Genomic DNA, 23599 nt, shown 5'->3' with positions numbered 1-23599 from the left:
TTCTCTAACTGAACTAAACAGAATCATTCCCTCCATTAAAAAGTTGTCTCTTGTTCTTTACTGCTTACCATCCCTAGATCAGTTAGCTGCCAGGTCAACCTTACCTACTTACATTATTGTGGCAACAAAGGAGTACTCTTCGTTACCAGCCTCCCACCTTCACTAACAAATTTAGACTGAAAAATAGATTATAGGTTGGAGAAACACTTATGCATGGCTCAAAACTGACAAATTAAACTACTGTCTACTAAGCTAGTAAAATATATCAATTATTTAACAGTGCTTAGAAGCTGAATGTGAATCTCTTTTATATGCTTAACCTGTTCATGACCACCAATATAGCAGTATCTCTAGCCTGCTAAAGAATATCTTATGGATTTCTCTCTTATACTCCTTAAGAATCTGAGTTTCTCTTACCTTTACCTATTAAGTGTGCTTTTCTAATACATGAGACTAACCACATGTTGCTTATTTCCTGTACCAAACACTCAAAGGTTTTTGTATGAGGCAGTGTTTGTTACAAAAGGGGGTGAGAGACGTAGGGCATCTTCAGTTCTGATTTCATTTCAAGGTTACACATGTCAAAAATATTTTCAGATAATTCAAGGGCAGCAGTGATTGTTGTGTGCCTTGAATTGGCAAAGACAGTCCTCCTGACATGTAAAATTTCTTTTAAAAGTTAGCATCCTGATGATGGTTACCAGTTATTCACAGGCAAACAACTATTTTATCAAAGAGACTCAAAATTGTATATTTATTACAGAAATATACAAGTATACATGTAAAACAAATTATGTTAATAATGTTGTAAACTATCTCACACTTCAAATTTTTCCTTCATGCTTACTGGCTGGCAATGTTTGAGTGTCTAAGTTTTAGCATGTTTATAAATAGATATAAAAACATTAAGATTTATTTTTTCCCTGGGCCCAGAAGAAATAAAATAGAAAGAATTAAGCTGCCTTTACAAACTGTCATATCTCCAGACCATAGAATTTCTATCCTCTACTCTGTTGAGCTTCTATTTTGGGCACGTTGGAAGTTAACCTGCCTCCCCCCCATCTTCCATGGACAAAAATCAAAGTTGTGCCTGAGAAGAATAATTCTGAATAGAGTCCAAGTGACGTAACAAAGACATTACAGCACAGGCTCCATATTCCAGCAGATCAGAGTTCAAGTTCTGGCTCTTACCAATGCTGGCGACATACTATTGCTCTCTCTGAAGCTCTGTTGTCTAACCTCACAGGGCTTTGTGACAATTAAATGAGAACATGGAAAACACTCAACACGCTGTCTGGAGCATAATGAATGGGTCTAGCTCTTCCATGCTGCTGTATGCATGTGTCCTCCTACTGTTGAATGCCTGGAAATCCTCCACATTCTTCACTCCAGAGTCTAAAGTCAACCATGTAGAAATTTTGATCATACCTTCTTCTGTGAGATTATGATAATCTAACCTGTCTAATGTGCTTTCCTTGTATCTAATTCAGCTCCATGTACTATGACTTTATCAGTTAGTCTTTTTCTCCAGGCTTTTACTCACATAGCTATCAGTACTTTTCCCACTGGACAGTTTTTCATTCCACATGCTGATCTCTTCCACAAGAGTCTGAGATAAAGAGCAAAGGCCATGTCTCCTTTATCTTCTTTGTATCCCTTTCTCTCTAAACTACAGAGCCTGATGTGTATTAGGTGCTCAGTAAATGTTAGACTACTTACTGAATACATAAAAACTCCAGGGAAGCTGGCCACAAACGTAATCTATAGTCCAGCACAGAGGGGAGGCACCAGATGATTCCTTAAAAATTCATTGCCAAATAAGCCCCCCAGGACCAATAAGGAGAAAAGCGATGCTAGGAGGGTAAGGGGAGGGGGAAGAGTAAGGAGAAACTGATCACAATGATGATGCATGGCCTCCATCCCAGGGGGGCGGACAGCAGAAAAGTGGGTGATATGAGATAGAAGTCGATGTAAGTCATGAAAAAAAAGAATAATTTATGAATTATCAAGGGGGCATGGGGGAGGAAGGGAAAGTAGGAGAGGGAAGGAGGAAGGGGAAAAATGAGGAGCTGATGTCCTGGGCTTGAGTAGAAAGAAAATGTTTTGAAAAAGATGATGACAACATATGTAAAGATGTGTTTGACAAAATGGATATATATAATATATATATATATATGGATTGTGATAAGACTTATAAGAGGCCCCAATAAAATAAAAAATTTTAATTGTTTTTTAAAAAATCTCATTGCCATCAAGTCTATTCTGACTCATCTTGACTCTCTATAGGAAAGGTAGAGCTGTTCTTGTAGGTTTCCGAAAGTTTAACACTTTACAGGAGGAGGCAAGCTCATCTCTCTCCCAAGGAGTGGCTGGTGGATTTGAACAGCTGACTTTGTGGTCAGCGGCCAAAGACTTAACCCACTACACCAACAGGGCTACTAGATGAATCCTTAGAAATCCTACAAAGAGTCACCATAACCTTCTGAGCTGAGCTCTCTGGCTTGACTTGAACTGGTTTGGAAAATGCTCTAATGCAGCTGCTTTGATTGGACCTTGGTTTTGAAGGTACCCAAGTATGACATAAACAAGAGTATTTCTGAAACAAAATGTCTACAATTCTTTACTGATAAGAGGCATATTTAAGTATAATTTATTTGAATTAAACCCATGTATTTATGAAATAGAACCCTAAGAGTAATATTTTTGACACAACCTTGGACAATATGTTGAAATACTGATAATCTTACACCACCATCAAAAACATTGGTATGTTTATGTCTGTTGTTGCAGCCACCGGGTCAGTACACTTCATCTATGGTCTTCTTTTTTGTTAATCTTCTACTTTACTAGGCATGATGTCTTTTTCTTAGATTTGTCTAACAAGTATGAGACAAAGTCTCACCAATCTGGCTTTAAAGGAGCATTCAGGATTTACTTCTTCTAAGATTTGATTTGGTGCTAGAAAGGAAGCTGAAGATTGGACGACAGAAATTTGCCAGACCAGTGACGTTTCATAGCAAATACCTGGATTTCCTCAGATGGAATACACAGAAATCAAATTGACTACATCTGTTGGAAGACACAATGGAAAAGCTCAATATCAGTAGCTAAAACAAGGCCATGGGTTGGAAACCAGTCCATTTCTCACATATACATACAGGATACAGCTGAAGGGAATTAAAACAAGTCCACCGGAAGCAAAATAGGACCATTAGTCTATCTTATCTGAATTTGAAGAATATCTAATGAAGTGATTTGACACACTAAACTCTAATGACAGAAGACCTGATGAGCTGTGGGAGAATAACAAGACCATCACTCATTAAGAAAACAAAAGGTCGCCAAAAGATGGGACAGAAAGAAAAGATCAAAGTGGATAGGAGAAGAAACTCTGAAATTTATTGTTACTCATAGAGTAGCTAAAGCACATGGAAAGAAGGATGAAGTCAAAGAGCTAAACAGAACATTTCAAAGGGCAGCTCAAGAAGACAAAGCCAAATATTATAACAAAAAGTGCAAGAACCTGGAATTAGAAAACCAAAAGAGAGCATACTCAGCATATCTGAAACAGAAAGAACTCAAGAAACATTATGAGCCTTGAATTGCAATTTTGAGGGTTTCTATAGGCAAAATATTGAATGATACAAGAATTATCAATAGAAGATGTTAAGAATATACAGAATCACTGTACCATAACAGTCTACCATTTTAGGAACAAGAACTAATAGCCCTGAAGGAAGAAGTTCAAATTGTACTGAATGCATTAGCCAAAAACAAGGCTCCAAGAATTGACAGAATCATTGGAATCTCCGCAGGTCTGTCTAAATAAGATAGGCTGGACGAACAATCTGGAGGAGAAAACAACAGGACCAACAGTTCCAGGGGGACATGGGAGAGGGGGAGGTGGGGGAAAAGGAAGTGGTGTTAACAAACCCAGGGGCAAGGGTACAACAAGTGATCCAAATCGGTGGTGAGGAGGGTGTGGGAGGCCTGGTACGGTAAGACCACAGGTATTGTAACCAAGAGGAATTACTGAAACCCAAATGAAGACTGAGCATGATAGTGGGAGAAGAGGAAAGTCAAGGAAATAGAGGAAAGAACTAGGAGGCAAAGGGCATTTTTGCAGGTCTAAATAAAGGCATGTACATGTCAAATATATTTAAATAAGAGGATGGGGAAATAGATCTATGTGCATATATGTATAGGTTTAGTATTAAGGCAGCAGATGGACATTGGGCCTCTAATCAAGTACTCCCTCAATGCAAGAATACTTTATTCTATTAAAATGGCGTTCTATCATGCTCACCTTCCTGACACAATCGCCGAAGACAAAGCGGGTGCATAAGCAAAAGTGGCAAAGAAAGCTGAAGGTGCCCGGCTATCAAAAGATATAGCATCTGGGATCTTAAAAACTTGAAGAGAAACAAGAGACCATTTAGCTCAGAAGCAACAAAGCCCACATGGAAGAAGCACACCAGCCTGTGCGATCACAAGGTGTCGAAGGGATTTTATCATTGTGAATAAGGAGGAGTGCGGAGTGGGGACCTAAAGCCCAGCTGTAGGCCACTGGACATCCCCTTATGGAAGGGTCGTGGGGAGGAGATGAGCCAGTCAGGGTGCAGTATAGCAACAATAAAACACAACTTTCTTTTAGTTCCTAAATGTCTCCTCTCCCACCTCCCCACTATCATGATCCCAACTCTACTTTACAAATCTGTCTAGACCAGAGGATGTACACTGGTACAGATAGGAATTGGAAACACAGGGAATCCAGGATGGATGATCCCTTTAGAATCAGTAATGAGAGTGGCAATACCGGGAGGGTGGAGGGAAAGTGGTGTGGAAAGGGGGAATGGATTACAAGGATCTACATATAACTTCCTCCCTGGGGGACGGACAACAGAAAAGTGGGTAAAGGGTGACGTTGGACAATGTAAGATATGACAAAATAATAATTTATAAATTATCATGGGTTCATGAGGGAGGGCGGATCAGGGAGGGAGGGGAAAAATGAGAAGCTGCTGCCAGGGGCTTAAGTGGAGAGCAAATGTTTTGAGAATGATGAGGGCAATGAATGTGCAAATGTGCTTTACACAATTGATGTATGTATGGATTGTGATAAGAGTTGTATGAGCCCCTGATAAAATTATTTTTAAACATAAAATAAAATCTGGGGAAAAAAGAACAATTGAATTGCTCAGAAAGCTGAAGAAGCACTAGAAGAATTCACTCATTATGCCAGGAAATTCGGAAGATAGCTACTTGGTGAACTGACTGGAAGAGTTCCATATTTGTGCCCCTTCCAAAGAAAGATGACCCAACAGATTTCTCAAACTACAGAATGATATCATTGATATTGTACACAAGTAAAATTTTGCTTAAGACCATCCAACAACAGTTGCAGCAACACATTGCCAGAAGTTCAGGCTGGATGCAGAAAAGGAGGTTGAACAAGGGATATCACTGCTGATGACAGATGGATTGTGGATTAAAGCTGAGAACGCCACAAAGATGCTATTTTGTTTCGCTGACTGTGAACAGGCATTTGACTGCGTCGGCCATAAGAAACTGTGAATGGCCTTGAGAAGAATACGAACCATTGAACAGTTAAGTGTGCTCATACGGAACTTAAATACAGATCAAGAAACAGTTGTGAGAACAGAAAATGGAATACTGCCCGGTTTAAAGTGAAGAAACATAAGCATTGTGGTTGTACTCTTTTCCCATACACGTTCAATCTTTATGCTGAGCAAATGACTAGAGATGAAAGGAAACCAGAGATATGACAGCTACATGAAACATGTGATTCTGTACTGATTCAATACCATAAAGAATTTTATTTGGACACTTAGTTGAAACCTAATGAAGTCTGATGCTTAATTCACAGTGATATATAAATGTTAACTTCTTTATTTGGAAAATTGTACTATATTTATGTAGAAGGATATTATTGGTTATAAGACACTCCAAAGTATTTAGGGGTCATGGGGCACCATTTTGACACTAACTCTCAAATAGCTTCAAAAAACTAAATTTATGACTTTCCTCTAAGTTTGAGATGGCTTAAATGTGTGTGTGTATGTGTGTGTGTTAAGGAAATTTGAAAGATTCATTTGTCCATGAAGTCTAATAAAAATTTCCAGTACCAAGTGTTATTAAGTTTGTCCTATATGCTGGAGAAATTGTGAGTATAAATCTACTTTCCCAAAATAGATTCACTGATATAAAATCATCTAAATACTGGAGACCAAAAATGCAGGTGGCTAGATGTACTCACAAATATTCACTCACAAAGCAATTTTCTTATCGAGCATAGCTGGCAAAATTCCTAGCTCTAAGTTTCCTTTTATATAACAGGTTTGTTTTGTTTTTTATAAAGGCCCTTGGAAACAATTTAAAAGTAAACTGATACACTTTCTAAAAAGCATATAAATGTAAAATCACTGTGTTAGTCTAGAAAATGTCATATTCTAAAATAATAATATTCCATCACAAGGTATTATAAGTTTATACTTTTGTAATTTCATTAAAATAATATATGCACATATGTATGTAAGTATTTATGCAGAGGCCACCACCACCAAGGAACTCAACAATGTAAAGGAAAAGGTAATAGCTCTGACCTCAAAAAGCTTAACCTGAAAATCTTTTACAAATAAAAACAATCCACAAAAGGAGGGAAGCAGAAGAAACAAAAATCCCCTTTAGAGTTTATATACATTAATTTTTCATCTAACATATCAGCATGGCAACCTTAAGACCGTGCCTCTCAGTCTACAGCAAGGACTGTAACCCACTGCAGACCCAGCTGCTTTTTCTAAAATCCTCGCACGAGATTCCCGAGCTGCTCGCACCCAAAGATGGAGCCCAGCGAGTAGGAAGGTAAACCAGCTCTGGGACAAGACTGTACCAACAATTGTGGCTTGAGGATTGGCTCATAGTATTACCAAACTTGTCTTAGAATTGAATCACCTTCAGAGACACTCCTACACAATTTCTCCCCCCTTCCTTATTTTCTTGGGGGTCACCCTTGCATGTGGATGCTGGCTGCCTCTACCTCTCCGACTTCCACTCCCTTTCATTTTGTAAGCACTTAGCTCCACACATCTCTTACACATCTAATCCAGGCGTGGAGATGCCTCTTGCAGGACATAGCTAGCACAGTGACATCCAGTCGAGTCGACAGAGTTGAGGACGCTGGCACAGTCTGACAGGACTGAGCACAGTCCTCTGAAACAAGGACGAAAATGAAGACCTCTTCTCTGAGACAGAGGGGACTGCAAACACAACTTAAACGAAACGAACCAGATAATGTTTAAACGACGAGCCTTAACAACCATCGAAATTTTATTTGTAAATCACTATGGGGATTGATGCATGTATGGATTGTGATAAGAGTTGTATGAGCCCTACTAAATGATTTTTTAAAAAGTCGCTATGAGGAGACGTGAATAAAACAAGGAACTAAAATTTGGCAGATGGGATTGTCTATGTCATTTAAGGTGTATCAATCTAATACAGCAATAGATATCAATTTTGGGATTCCATACAAATTCAAGCATCACTTTATTTAAAGAATCCATATGTTTTGTCCTTAAAGGTTAATTTTTTCCCCTTTCCTCTCTGTGCTGGATAAGTAAACTTACTTTTGTTCTTTTCCTCAAAAACGAATACAATTTTATAAAAATAGTGGATACAATCAAACCTCAAGATTAACACCAATCCCTTTATTCTAATTTTACCCATTTTTATCACCCTCATAATCCCTCTTTCTTCTCTTCTTTATCCTAGTAATGGTGGGATGGCTTCAATTGTCTTTCAGTTGAAAGACTACAGGCTCCACAGAAACCATAAAGCTATTTCAAGACAAGTTTTATGAGAATAAGCACATGAAAAAAAATTTTAAATCTCCTCAGGCACTCTCCTCAAGAGCATTGCAAATCACTCATTCTCTTTCCAGGTCTCCAGCTTCACAGACCTGACCTTTTCATTGCTACAGTCTCAGAAGAAAAAATGCCTATTTGAAACTCACATTGTACCTTCTTAGTTGAGCTCTGATTCAGAAATTCTATTCTATTAATATGTATATTAAAGAGGAGACGCACACAAGGAAAAAAAAACATCCAAAATAACCCCTCTTAGCAAACACACACACTCTCTCTCTCTGAAACATTCCAACTTTGGTTTGCTACCCTGTGTGTGTGTGTGTGTATGTGTGTGTGTGTGTGCGCGCGCGCGTGTGTGTATGTGTATAAAATGTAAATTTTAATGCTGTGGATGATGACAAACATAATTGTACTTAGCAATGAAATAGATTTGGATATTTCTTCCAAAATGGATTATGTGAAATGAGTGATTAAGAGGAAAAAAAATAAAGAAAACTCTTACTTTTAGAGCTTAAAATTTATCACTATGCCAAATTGGTATCCTCTCTCCCAATATAAACAAGATGACCATTCTCTCTCCTGTCCAGAATATGTGAGACCATTAAGTAAAACTTTTCGACTAGAAAGTTTGATAGGTAGACTGTAAAAGTGTGTTCTTTCATTCCTCACTATGCCTAAGTCACATTATCTTATAGGTTGGGAACTTTGGGAGATGAAAATATCTTGTAAGCATGCTAAGATTAATTAAGTAGATTTAGTAACTTCATAGAACATGGGACACAAAATTAGTACATGTAGAGATGACTACAGTCTGTGTATGTGTGCATGCGTGTGTGCATGTATATAATAAGCCTCAGGACTCGAGCAAGAAACAAATCAGTGAAAAGTGGGTAAAAACAATCTGTCCTACTCTATCTTCCTACAAACAAATAAATAATTATCTTTGAAAAAAAAACAACAATATCCAGAGCCTTAGGAAAAATTCATGCAAAAGATCTAGCACTCAAAATAACATAAAAAAACTCTCTCTGACAACAAGATCACTATGATCCAGAATCAACTCGGTGGCAATGGGCTTGATTCTGAGTTTGTTCTCAGGAAGATACCAGTCAGAGAGTAAAGAAGCAAGCCAGAGAGAAGATATTTGTAATACATGTTTCTCAACAGGAAGAGAAAAAGAAGTTCATACAAGAGAAAAGCCAACTTTCCAGATGAACAAATGACAAACACAAAATCCACATGAAAACCGCAATTATATAACATACACTCCTTCAAAATGGTTAAAACTGAAAAGTTTACCAAATGTTGACAAGAATGCAAAGTAACTGGAATTTTCATATATTTTTGGTTGAAATGCAAATTGGTAAAACGATACAAAATCCTTTGGTAATATCCACTAAAGCTTAGCATGCTTCTTATAATCCTTTGACCCAGAAATTCCATGGATAGTACTGCATCTAGTAAATATGTAAATACAACAAAAATCCTTAATATAAAAGTATACACAGAAGAGATGTTCACATATTATATAGCCATGAATATGATATAGAGACATACTATACACCACTGGAAAATAGTAAGTTACATGTAATAACATGGATGAATCACATAAACAATGGGAACAAAGAAACCAAACACAACAGAATCTATATTGCATGGTTTCAATTTTGTCCTAAAGTTCAAAAAGAAGTAAAACTAATCTGTGATAACAGATGTCAGAATGGTGATTACTGGTGAGGAAGCATTAAATGGGAGGTGGGAAAGAGGCTTCTCTGAGTGCTAGTAAAATCTTATACTTTTACCCTGGAATGTTCACCTAATGACAATTCACTCACCCCAGGGGGATGAATTACAGAAAGGTGGGTGAAAGGAGACAACGGACATGAAATAACAATATTAATATGAATAACTGATCAGGAGTCACAAGGGTGGGAGGGTGGAGAAGGGAGGGGTCAAAAAAGTGGGGCTGATACCAATGGAACAAGTAGAAAGAAACTACTTTGGAAATGTTGATGACAATATATGTACAAGTGTGCTCAATACTTTTAAAAGATGGATTGTTACAAGATTTTTAAGGGTCCCCCAATTAAATGATTACTTAAAAAATTTCACTCACCAATATCTGTAATACTTGTGCACTTTACAATGTGTATCTTATATGTTACAATCTATTTAATAAAAAGTTTTGTTTATATGACGTCTTAAGGACAGTTTTTGAAGAAAAAATGTTTTTTGTAGAAATGAAAGTCTTAGTTCAAAACAGATTCGACTTTAGGATCTAGAGCTGTCACTATTTAGAACAGAACTGTCACTACTCTGATGCCGTTGGTATGCAACTATGTTTGCTTTTCTTCGTATGTAGGATAGTTCAAAAATAAAAGATATAAAACAATAATTAATCAATTTTAAATTAGATATATAGAATGAGAGAGAAGGGTCAGAGCCTTGAAGACCCTCCAGTTTCTGTAACCATCAGGTCTAAACACTGGTCTGAGTGGTTCTAAAACAAGGAAAAGTAAAATAAAGTAAAATTGAAACCAACCTCAATTGTGTTGTGACATACAAGCTTGTTTTAAACAAGTACAACAGAATTGGTACAAGAAAACCATATTTTGTAAGTAGGTTATCAAATTATGATATTGTTTTTAGAAGCTCCATGAATTTATGAAAACCTTTAAGGGTCCTAAGTACTTCAAGAGATCTTGACCAATGTCGTCTGCGATATTCAAAATAACTTTGACAAAAGGAATAAAGGTTTATAGGCAAGCTGAAATAAATAAGCTTTCTAGAATTTCAGATTATAAAATTCTGAATGAAATAATCAAGAAAAACCCAATTTCTTTTGTAGTGTCCGTAACTATGTCCCTGGATAATCTTTAGAGCAACCTTGCAATGGCTGTCCCAGCCAAAAATAATTGAAACTTTCTCTTTGCCTAGGAGTCTAAATAACTTCAAGTACTTTGCTAAAGAGTTTCGTGAAGCCCCTGACCTTCCCATTTTTATTAGCTTTTTAGTATTATATATATATATATATATATATATGGCATTATATTAGTATTTATATTATATTAGTATTTTATATTTATATATATAGTATTTTATATTTATAGTATTATATTATATTAGTATTTTAGTATTATATATATATATATATATGGCATAGGAGATCTTTCTACTTTGAATTTTCATTTTTAGATTGACAGAAAATGATTTTCCAGTACTCCGGATTTCATTTATGGTGATGTGGACATCCATTTGCTATGTAAATACTGTCGCTCTGATCTAAGGCAGTGGTTCTCAACCTGTGGGTCGTGACCCATGGGGGGGGGTTAAGCGATCCTTTCACAGGGGTCACCTGATTCATAACAGTAATAAAATTAAAGTTATGAAGTAGCAACGGAAATAATTTTGTGGTTTGGGGTCCACCACAACAGAGGAACTGTATGAAAGGGTTGCGACATTAGGAAGGTTGAGAACCACTGAGAGAGTCACTATATTGCAAAGATGCAAAAACATGAAACTCCAGAGTTAGACCTAGATCGCAACACCAATTTCATAGTTCTTATCTATGTGATATGGGAAAATTCCTACCTTCTTCAGAGTTCATAGTTTAAGTTTAAGAACAGAGATATAGTTTCTATTTCTAGAACATCTGTCAAGACTAACATGGTTCATATAAAAGTTCTTAGCACAGTTAATAAGTCATTTTGTCTTCTTCAGTGAAAATACAAAATTGCCTATTAAGATGGAAATATTGCCTAATTTTAGCCAAAAGATCCATGTTTGGCATTTTAGGCCAATAATGTAATTTCTCAAGGTTTCATAAAATGTGGACAATCCTGCCTGTCCTACATGAAGTTCAACTAACAACACACACAGAAGTGTTTTAAAACCACTGGTCACTCATACTTTCAGAAGATGCTCAAAGACAGCTGGTCATTGGTTACTTTTACTGTTGTGATTTTGGAACATGGTTAAGATAGTTCACCAAGTCTTTTTGTGTGGTCTGAAGAACTAGTTTTACCTTAGGGAATTAATTAGTCTTGAAAACACTCTGCTGTCCCTGAAGGCCTGTAGAAATCCCTTAATTCACTACTCATTGGGTGTCAAAGCAGGGTGGGCCCAGTGGCTCATGGTTTCTTCAGCAGCCTCCTCAGAGGGCTAAATTCATTCAAGGAAGCATGCCAGAACCTCAAGGGAGGAAAAAGAAGCACAGGGTAACTAGAAGGGCCTGCTTTATTCTCTATAGGTTCCCCTCGAGGCACTGCTCCAGACTACACCCTCTGGGTCCAGTTTGATGCAGGAACCCCTACCATACCACACCAAAGGGCCTGCATGGGGTTGGATTGCAAGGACGTAAGTAGGAGTCCACGGTGTTAGCCAGATTGGGTTATGTGGAGCAAAGAGTAAAGAAACATCATGTTTTAATAAAAGCTGCCATTACAACTAGGGTTCCTTCAGGCACCTTCAGGAAGAGAGCTGTGTTTATGAAGTCAAGCAGCTAGAAAATGGCACTGAATAACCACAAACACTCTGAAAATCTAGAAAATACAAGTAATGTATGACATGTAATTCGAAGACAATGATCAGTTGAACTCTTAAAAATATTCAACAGATCATTTATTATCAGTATAAAAACTACCCTACATTCTTGTATGTTTTTAAATTGAGGTAAAATTCACATAACAAAACTACTCAATAACCATTTTAAGGTATACAATATTCAGTGGCATTTAGCACATTCACTGTGCTCTGTAACCATCATCCTATTTATTCTAAGACATGTTTAACACTTCAAAAATAATCCCCATGTACATTAGGAGGCACTGCCTATTGTCCACCTTGCCTCCTCCTCCCTGTACCATCTCTCCTACAGAGGCTGCTTTCTGTAACATGGAGTTACTTACTCAGAATTCTTGAATGTTACAGTTTTAATAATAAATTCAATTTTCTTTTGAAAAAAATATTTCATAAGACAGAGGTTAAGTTTATTTTCATCCTTCCACAAACATTATACCATCTGATTATTAACCCAGGTGAACAAAGGTCTTAATCTTGCTGTAATTTATTCAATCCCTGTTAAATCAACAGCAGTAACCTCTTTTATCAGAAAGCAGTATCTCTAATAAAATCTTAGAAAAAGCATTATGATTCAAATTAAATTATACAATGGTCACTTCAATCCATACTGTTGTGAACAATATTTCAGCTGATTACTATGATTGTATGGCTCTAGATTTTATAAAGAGGTATATACTTAAATCAATAATTATACTTTATTTAATGTAGCAGATACAAACCCAATAGGAAGCCAAGTTATGTATTTAAAGTTAAAATAGCTCTGGTATTGAGAGACAGAATTAATACCTGATTTAGGAATTAACTATTAAATTGCATAAACAAACATTGCATTTTAGGGATTGAAATACACACACACACCCCAGAATCGTAGCAAATTTGAATGGAAAAACCTTAGCAGACCCTCCCCATACAGAGGATAAAATACAGTAAATGATTTTCTCAGAGTCTTAGAGCTGATTAGTGGATGAATTTAGATCAGAATCAGATCTCCTGTCAATCTGTCTCTCAACTTAAAAAAAGACTTTACATGAGGTGCAAATTGGAAAACTGCTAGAGAAATTTTGGCTGGTGGTATATTCTTTCTCATCTAAAAGACGTTTTTAAGAGTGTTACTAATCTAACAGAAAAGAGGGAGCGAGAGAGAGGGAGGAAAGAAGGAAGGAATCAAGCGAGCAAACTAGATTGGTGCCAATTTTTTCATATGCAGAATCCAATCAAATTACAATTCCACTGTTAGTTTAACCTCCGTATATGAATTTGTGACAAAAGAAACATCTGTGAACCAGTTTGATTTCCTGCTACTCTGAAGAAGATGTTAGGAGGCGAAACTGGAGTTGACAGGACCATTAAAACCTGACAGCAAGTTTTTAGCGGTCTTCCTTCTCATCGCCAAGTGCAGATCACTTCTCAGTTCACTGGAGCCAAAGAAGACTTCTCAACTACAACATCCGACATTTCTGTCCTTGAAAGCAGAGATGATTCCTTGATTTATTGTAATAAAATTCTCTTAATGCTTCCTGTTTAAACTTAAGAGCACAGCACATTGTGTCTCTGATTAGCTTCCCCTGAGGAGGGATTACTAGAAATCACTGAAAGTGCTTTGCAAATTTGAAATTCTCATTCCTAATGGAAAGGATATGTATAAAAATGGTCTATGAGTGTATTGTTGATGTGAGAAAAGATGAACCGTTGTTCATCATAAGGCATTAGATGCATTTCCTTTAAAATTAGGAGCAAGCGGAAAATGAATGCCTACTAACATTGCTTCAAATTAGCATTGTACTGAAGATTCTGTCCAGTGCAATAAGGAAAAACAAAAAATAACGAAAAGTTGGTACAGAAAAAACAAACAAAACAGTCCTTACTTTGAGATTATAAAACCATATGCTAGATATGAGATCATGGTATTATTCATGTTTACTTTAATTTGGTGTAGAGTATACATAATGGAAATGCAAAGGCATACAGCAGAGCATGCAGGGTAATATGCTAGAACATATTCTACAGATAAAAATGGCAGAATAGTTAGATCACACTCAGTGGCATTTAAAATCACATGTAAACAGCTTTGGAAACTGGAATTAAGTGATGGGGTGAGGGGAGTAATAGGAAAGACTATGGCTCAAATTGGGCAGATAAAGCAAAGGAGGTGATAAAGTCTGAAGATGATATTAATTTATAAATTTTTTATAAGTATACCATCTTTTATTGTGGGTTATCACAACCAATTGAGGTTTCTCTGCATGAGTATTAGACTACTAAAAATCAGAAAATCAAGACGGAAGGAATTGAGTTAATATTTCCAATGGCCTATAGTGGGAGGATCTCAACAAATGTTGGCTTCTCCACATTTTCTAATACATGTATCTCTATTAAAGACTATTGTGAAATTATTTTGACGTGATATACTTTATCTTACTACTATTCATAAATTTATATGGCATAAATATTGATATTTTAATTATAATATTACAAGCCTTATTACTTATATTTACTATCTTGAATTTTTTCATTAAACATTTTATTAGGGGCTAATGCAACTCTTATCACAATCCATACATATAAATACATCAATTATATAAAGCACATCTGTACATTCTTTACCCTAATCATTTTCAAAGCATTTGCTCTCCACTTAAGCCCTTTGCATCAGGTCCTCTTTTTTCCCTCCTCCCCACTCTCCTCTCCCTCATGAGCCCTTGATAATTTATAAATTATTATTTTGTCATATCTTGCCATAACAGGTGTCTCCCTTCACCCCCTTTTCTGTTCTTTTGTCTGTTTTCAACATTTTCACAAAATCTAGTAAAATCTATTTGAGAATAATGACTTCTTATATTTACATTTTAATACTATTCTCCATTCCTAAAGAGCTGTATAACTGCCTAGTTATGGTTTGAAATGTACAGTGATGATTTAATATGGCTTCATGATGGCATCAACAATTCCAAAGCAAGGAATACATATTATTTAAATGTGAAAAGGATTTAACTTGTTTCTTGTCTTTAGTAATGTTTCAATTATTTTTCCTCCTTGTATTATGTAATCAGGCAAATAATGTTTTTATAACAACAGAGCAAAATTACGTCACAGAAGCTACAGGCACATAGTTTTAGTTGTATGAACAAAATGCCCAGTATCAATTAGGGAGAAGAGGAAGAGTGTCACTGATTGCTGAAATTATATGTAGGGGAGGAAAATGCTCCACATGCCACAAGCCAGAATTTCCAAGCTTGTAGAAAAAAGTCTCTTTTCAAAACACCTACTCTTCACTTATCAAATACCTCATTATCCAACATTTTGCATTTATGGCAACTTTGGAAATATTTTCAGTGTTCCTTCGATGATCTAGCCCTATAAGGGGCTGCAGTTGAGTTGAGGGCACCCTCTGTGGGCCATCCCCAGTGATCCACTGGAGGGCTGGTGAGGCACCTTCTCCTACTTACCCACGATGCCTCAGTCTGGTCAAGGAGCTTGTGAGGAAACGGTGGGACGCTGAGGAAAGTATAACTGGAGAGGCTCACAGGACCCGCAGAGGTCAGTGAGGAAGAGGGAAGGAGGCTGCATGAGGCGATGAGGTTGGAACAGTGGAGGACAAAAAGGGTGCTTACCCAGGGGGTGTTGGGAGGCAGCAGGCAAAGGGCAGCACCCAACTACCATCACCACCACTATTCAACTCAGTGGGCTCCTCAGTGATGGGAAATCGTGGAAGGGTAAAGGGGGGCCCACCACCACATGCTCATCTTGAGACATGCCTGGAGCACCAAAGGGGGGCAAATGGACAGCTAGGGGAACACTGGCACTGAAAACAGGGCTTGGCCCCTGACTCTTGAATGCTTGTTTTGCATAACAACCTAGTCTTTGGAATCTAGCCATGTCAATTAAGTGAGAAGTGGGTATAATTATTTCTGCCTTTTATAAGCATATAATGCACATAGTGTCTATTTTTCTCCATGTCAACTAATAGCTCGGGTATTTTTCAGACTAGATGAAATATTACTTTCCGGAGATCAGTGTGCTCTAAAACTTGGAGCCACTTATGTTTTTCTAGCTTTAAATGATGCATCCATATAAAATTATATTTCTGATCAGTGTGTATTTTTACTCCTCTAAAATGACTAGACAAGAGGAAAAAGACAGGAGTGGGCAGAGGGCAAAACCACTACCATGTAAGAAGGACTTTAATGAACGCAGTGCCATTTGCAGAATTAAACATCAACCCTCCTTGATTAACACATGTAGGCGAGTGCTTTCATGGGTAACTTAAAATATATATTAAAGGAAATAGATTTGTGGGTATACTTCGGCCTGCCTACTGCCTAATCTGTGCTATTCACTAAGAAGGCTAAGTTTGATTATTCAGAAACTGATGACCTTACTTGCAAATTAGCCATGGGTTTTGCCTTTCTTCACTTTATTACCAGATTTTTGCGTAGTTTACTATTTGTTAACAATCCATACTAAAATGGCTTGTAAGGGTAATAATGTGTGAGTCTACCTACCACTTCCAGAAAGGATCAGTGGTAAAATTTTGTTTAACGAATCTTTGGCCTCAGCACGGATAAAATGAGCATGGATTCACAGTACATAATGATTTCAAAATAATTCTGTATCTCCTTTAGAAGCTTGAGAAATTAGTAACTTTTTAAGGCCATTCTTCATAGCCAATGACAGAAATCTTTTTGTTTTCAAAGGAGAACAGGGAAACAAAAAGCTTTCTTTCAAGCCTGCTATTAATGAGGGCGAAGAAAGGATTCAAATTGAGACATAAAAATGCACACACATGTACAATGTGCTATAAGTCGGGGTAAAACAGCAATATCAGAGCACTTGTCAGATTTCAAAAATGAGCAGCAGAATGAATCTTGCTTTTTCTCTCACTTACTGTCAAAAAACAATAAAGATGGCAAGACATCATATGGTCAAAAGGGCAGAGTCAGCCTGAGCCTTCTCAGCAGGACCCTGAGAACACCTTCTGTTCCTGACTGCAGGAGCCCAAGCTGTGGGCACACTGCTTCTTCCCTCCTGAAAAGGTATGGGACACCCCACCTAACGATCACCATTTAGCTCCATCTTGAGGACCTAGTAAAGCAAGTGTAAGGCAAACAATATGGCACACACACAAAAAATCAAGGCAGAGCAAACCTAAATGTCTCAGATAGGATTCAGAGGACCGAAGTTCAAAAAAGGTGAAGAGGCCTACCTTGCAGATCTTGTAGAGAGACTCCTGACCATCTCCTCCAGAATCTTTAAAGTACTCATGTGCAGGAAATGTGCGATGGATATCTCGAGTAATAACACTCTCCTGAGCTGAGTCCTAAAAAGGAAATCAAAGTATGATAATTCATTTAAAAAATTTTAATGATAAAAATACCATACATAGATGGTCAAATTTTTCAAACAATGTTGAAAAGAGTATACCTTTCCCTAAAAAAAAAAGCTCCCTTCTGTCCCAGATCTAAAGCCCCATTCTCTAAAGATAAGCATTTCCAATAGTTTCTTTTGTATCTTCTCATTCATTTATCTCTAGGTTGTGTGTGTGAGTGTGTGTGCGTGTGCGCTCAGCGCACACATGTATATTGGAGAGGGGAAGGAGAGTAGGAAAATAGCAAGGGAGGGAAGCTGTATATACATGTTCTTATCAATCCATAGACATGTATTTCATTCTTTTCAATGGCAGCTAAGAAGAATGATGTATACTTGCATATGGGCATACATTACCATGGATACTCAAAAATAAGCTGACTCGAATATCAGCCAAAGCACCTACTTTTACCACAAAAACTGCATAAAAAAACATGCTGAAAAACTCAGCTTATACACAAGTATATATGGTAATTTATTTAACATTCTCCCACTACTGACCATATATATTTTGAAAGTCTCCCTTGTTGCTACCACCATTTATATTAAAAACAGTATCACAGGAATATTCTAAAATATATGTCTTGTAGACATGTAAGAATAGATTCTTTGAGGTAACACTGCTAATTTAAAGGTGATATATAACTGGACAGTCCTAAAGGCCAACAAACAGTCCTTGAACTAACGACAAGCTTTTCTTTCTTGTGTTTTGTTTCATTTTTTGTTATTGGTTTGTTGTTTTGTTTGTATATTATTGCTTGGTTTTTCTGTCTTGTTTTTGTGCATGTTATTATCTCCCCAGGGCTGTCTAAATAAGATAGGCTGGATGAACAATCTGGAGGAAAAAAAAACGGGACCAACAGTTCCGGGTGGACATGGAAGAGGGCAAGGTGGGGGGAAAGGTAGTGGTGTCAACAAACCCAGGGACAAGTGATTCAGTGAGGTGGTGAGGAGGGCATAGGAGGCCTGGTAGGGTGTGCTCAAGGGTAATGTAACCAAAAGGAATTACTGATAGTGGGACAAGAGGAAAGTCAAAGAAAATAGAGGAAAGAGCTAGGAGGCAAGGGCATTAATTGAGGTCTAAATAAAGGCATATATATGCAAATATACTTATATATGAGGATGGGGAAATAGATCTATGTACATATAAATTATAGGTTTAGTATTAAGGTAGCAGAAAGACATGGGGCCTCCACTCAAGCATTCCCTCAATTAAAGAATACTTTCTTCTATTAAATTGCCATTCTATGATGCTCACCTTCCCAACACAACCGCTGAAGACAAAATGAGTGCATCAGCAAATGTGGAGTCTTAAAGGCTTGAAGGTAAACAAGAGGCCATCTAGCTCAGAAGCAACAAAGCCCACAGGGAAGAAGCACACCAGCCTGTGTGATCATGAGGTGTCGACAGGATCAGGTATCAGGCATCATCAGAACAAAAAATCATATCATAGTGAATGATAGGGGGAGTGCGGAGTGGAGACCCAAAGCCCATTTGTAGGCCATTGGACATCCCCTTACAGAAGGGTCGCGGGCCAGTCAGGGTGCGATGTAGCAACAATGAAACATACAACTTTCCTCTAGTTCCTAAATGCTTCCTCCCTACCCACTATCATGATCCCAATTCTACCTTACAAATCTCGCTAGACCAGAGCATGTACACTGGTACAGACAGGAACTGGAAATACAGGGAATTCAGGGTGGATGATAGGGTGGAGGGAGGGAGGGCTGGAAAGGGGGAACCGATTACAAGGATCTACATGTGACCTCCTTCCTGGGGGATGGACAACAGAAAAGTGGGTGAAGGGAGACATCGGACAGGGCAAGATATGGTAAAATAATACTTTATATGTTATCAAGGGTTCATGAGGGAGGGGGAAGTTGGGAGGGAGTGGAAAAATGAGGATCTGATGCCAGGGGCTTAGGTGGAGAGTGCATGTTTCGGGAATGATGGGGGCAAAGAATGTACAGATGTGCTTTACACAATTGATGTATGTATGGATTGCGATAAGAGTTTTATGAGCCCCTAATAAAACGATTGAAAAAAAAGGGTGACATGTTTAAAATCTTGGATAACAGCAGTTTCCCTCCAGAGTTGTACCCACAAATATTCACAATAATGCGAGACTGTATGTCTCTACAACCTCCCAATGTTACATCTATATAGCATTTTATTATATATATGTAGCATTTTAATCAGTGGCAACCTACAAAGTGACAAATTAAGTAATAATTTAAACAGTAAAAAACACAACTCTCCCCCTGGCAGGCCAATTACCCTATTCGCCCACTCCACTAAACAGAAGGCCACAACTTGCACTGCCATCGAGTAATGCCGACCCAGAGAGAGCCGGCAGGACAGATGGAACCGCCCCACAGCTTTCCAAGCCTGTAATGCTTACAGGAGTAGAAAGCCCTGTCTTTCTTTCACGCTGCAGCTGGTGGTGTCAAACTGCCAGCCTTTAGGATCGAAGCCCAACACATAACTACTGTGCCACTAGGACTGAATAAAAAGGCCTAAGTGCTACTATATTAAGATTTTATATCCACAAGATCTTTTTTTTATATAGCTTAAAGTGGAGTACAATTCTAAGCATTATTAGAAACAATTAACTAGTCATTTGATTTGATTTCAATCCTGGGACTGATTGTTTTATTTGTTTAAATGTCAAGAAAATAGGATTGAACTCCATCTGGCAATTCTGATGATGAAAATATTTTGTGCAATTCAAAGAAGCATCAAAGACTACTAATTGCAAATTAAAAGCATTGTTTAATGTCTTCCTTCCAAAAAAGATTTAAACAAATCCTTTGAGTCTCAAATTGAGAAAGAAAAAAAAAAGTTTAATATACATGAGTTACTTTAAAGTGTTCTTTCTCATTCTCCTTCAGGCTGATAAGTGTATAGGAAGAATGTCCAATAGCTATGTATCTTCCAAGGTATCCGGCTGTTTTTAATTTTATCAATAGGCTTATTCGAGAAAGAGAAACAGACAAAAATTTTCTAGAAAGGCACTTTGCCTAATGATCCCCGGTGGTTGAATGGTTAAAGAACTCAGCTCCAAACTGAAAGTCAGTGGTTCTAATCCATCAGCCTTATGGGGCAGTTCTACTCTGCCCTGTAGGGTTGCTATGAGTTAGAATTACTTGTTGAACAATGGGTATACTGTTTTGTTTGTTTAAAATAATTTTCTATACATATTTGAATACTTCTTGTTTATTTAGCAAAAGTAGGCAACGATCTGATGAAAAGCAAATTTTAAACCACACTTTACCTACTAAATTTTACCTTTCCAGGAGTATTCCCTGGAAGATGCAAATAGTTAATGCCCTTGGCTACTACCTGTAAGCCTGGAGTTCCAGTCCAGCCGAGGGACCTTGAAGAAAGGTCGATGCTCTGCTTCAGAGCAATCAATGACAGAACCAGGTATGTGCTGCACACACGTAGTTATCAGAGCTGGAATCGACTGGATGGGAACTGGCTCTATTTTTTCAGAGTAATTTTAGGTTTACAGAAAATAGAGTTGTCAAATGTATTTTAAAGATTTTCTGCATGTTTTCTTTTCCTTTACATGACAAGGGATTTCAAACGTTCATGGGAAATTTCCATTACCTTTCAATTTTATTTTTTTAAACCATTTTCCATACATGCATCAGTTGTATAAAGCACATTTGTACATTTGTTAACCTCATTGTTCTCAAAACATTTGCTCTCCACGTAAGCCCCTGGCATCAGCTCATTTTCCTCCTCCCTCCCAGTTCTCCCCTCCCTCATGAAGTCTTGATAATTTATAAATTATTATTATTTTTTCATGTCTTAGACTGTCTGATTTTATCCCTTCACCCACTTTTCTGTTGTCTGCCCCCCAGAGAGGAAGTTATATGTAGATCTTTGTAATCAGTTCCCTCTCTCTACCCCACGCTCCCTCCTCCCTCCTGGTATCACCACTCTCACCACTGGTCCTGAAGGGATCATCTACCCTCCATTCCCTGTGTTTCCAGTTCCTATCTGTACCAGTGTACATGCTCTCGTCTAGCCAGATTTGTAAGGCAGAACTGGGATCATGATAGAGGGTAGGGAGGAAGCATTTAGGAACTAGAGGAAAGTTGCAATGTTTCATTGACGCTACATTACACCCTGACTGGCTCATCTCCTCCCCGCAACCCTTCTGTAAGGGGATGTCCAGTGGCCTACAAATGGGCTTTGGGTCTCCACTCTGCACTCCCCCTCGTTCACAATGATATGATGTTTTTGTTCTTTGATGCCTGATACCTCATCCATTCGACATCTCATGATCACATAAGGTGGTGTGTTTTTTTATGCCAACTTTTGAAGCATCTCAACTTTTCTACACATTCAATTTATGAAAATTTGTACACAGTGGTATAAAGGAATAACTTCTGAAACTACATTAAAATTAGAATAAGCATATTTTAAATATTTGTCTTTCCTGGTTTTAATTTCATAAGACAAAGCTATTTTGCTACTCTGCTGACTCTTTATTGTAAGTGAAGGTCAAGAGATTCAATAGACTCAAAAACAGACTAACAGAAACTAAAATATATACTGAACTAGTGAAAATAAAGAGAAAATAATCATGTTTTTGAAGTGAAAGCTAAAGCTAGGCCACATCTCAATGACCTATAACCACTGAACGTAGAACAGTACATATTCCAGGAATTCAACATCTTTCTCAAACCCACTCGCTTATTTTACATATGTGTGTAAGTACATAGGAGGGGCTTCAAAATGTTTGTGGAAAATTGGATTTTTCAATGAACTTTTTTGAACTACTTTGTGTGTGTGTGTGATTGTGTGTGTGTGTGTGTCTGTCTTGTCTCTGGGGGTCTCACTACATCTAAAATTTTATAAAAGATAGAAAAACAATATTCCTCTTTATAAGCGCACTCTCATTGTAGTTGTGAATTTTTAAAAGCAATAACACTAACCAGGAAGAAAGCCTCAAAAGAAAAAAAGAGGGCAAATATCTGAATAATTATTCACCGACTGAATAATCTGGAGTTCAAGCGCTTAAGAGATTTTTTTGTTTTTATTTTTATTTCTGTGTGGTTAAAATATGTTATAGCACAGTAGGATTGATAGAAGATCATTTGGGGAAGTTGCTATAAACAGAAACAGCTCTGCCAAGTATCTTCAAAAAAGAAAAGGCAGTAAAAGTCACTCCTTCAGGGACAGCAACTTCACCAAGCTCCAGAAGCTTACAACTCAATTTAACCATTTGACTCAGAATTTGTATCACCAGAATTTAATCACTGGTTATATATGTCTTCCCCGACTTAATTCTAATTGAAACTCAAATATGTTACCTAATCTTGGTAAACTCAGTTTCCTCATGGTAAAATGGAATGTAATACTTAATGCACAATGTTATGTAAGAAAAATGATGCATTAGTATGTACAGTGCTTAACACTTGCCTAGTATAAACTGAATATTTATTAAATGGTAATAATAACAATAGCAATTTTTCTTAGTAGTTGTTGCATTCACCCTTTCCTTAAGAATTACTTTTAGCTGTTTAACTATATTGGTAAATTATACATATTAAACACTCTTCTATATTTATATAGCTTATTTAATATAAACAAGGATTTTTTTCTGCTAGGGTATCATAATATGATTACAAAATTAACTCTTAGAGATTAGAGCATGATGTAAATAATGTAAAGAGGGTCATTGCAAGTGTAAGCACATTAGAAAGAGTTTATAACCGATTCAGATGGAGTCCTAGTCCAATGACTAGGTCCTC

General features: G+C 37.3%; 1 protein-coding gene across 8 annotated transcripts in view; it reads right to left on the bottom strand.

The window, feature by feature from the left end:
• The window catches only part of RABGAP1L (RAB GTPase activating protein 1 like), an 828618-nt gene that overhangs the window by 332665 nt on the left and 472354 nt on the right, over positions 1 to 23599 (bottom strand). For all 8 annotated transcript variants that reach the window (XM_075527714.1, XM_075527698.1, XM_075527727.1 and 5 more), the window contains one exon: positions 17671 to 17784. In XM_075527714.1, the coding sequence (XP_075383829.1) occupies positions 17671 to 17784 (114 nt within the window). The remainder of the gene's footprint in view (positions 1 to 17670; positions 17785 to 23599) is intronic.

This window comes from Tenrec ecaudatus, chromosome 1 (genome assembly GCF_050624435.1).
Source record: "Tenrec ecaudatus isolate mTenEca1 chromosome 1, mTenEca1.hap1, whole genome shotgun sequence".
NCBI classification, from domain to species: domain Eukaryota; kingdom Metazoa; phylum Chordata; class Mammalia; order Afrosoricida; family Tenrecidae; genus Tenrec; species Tenrec ecaudatus.
The sequence above is the reverse complement of the archived record's forward strand: the minus strand, read 5'-3'. Positions and strand labels throughout refer to the sequence as shown.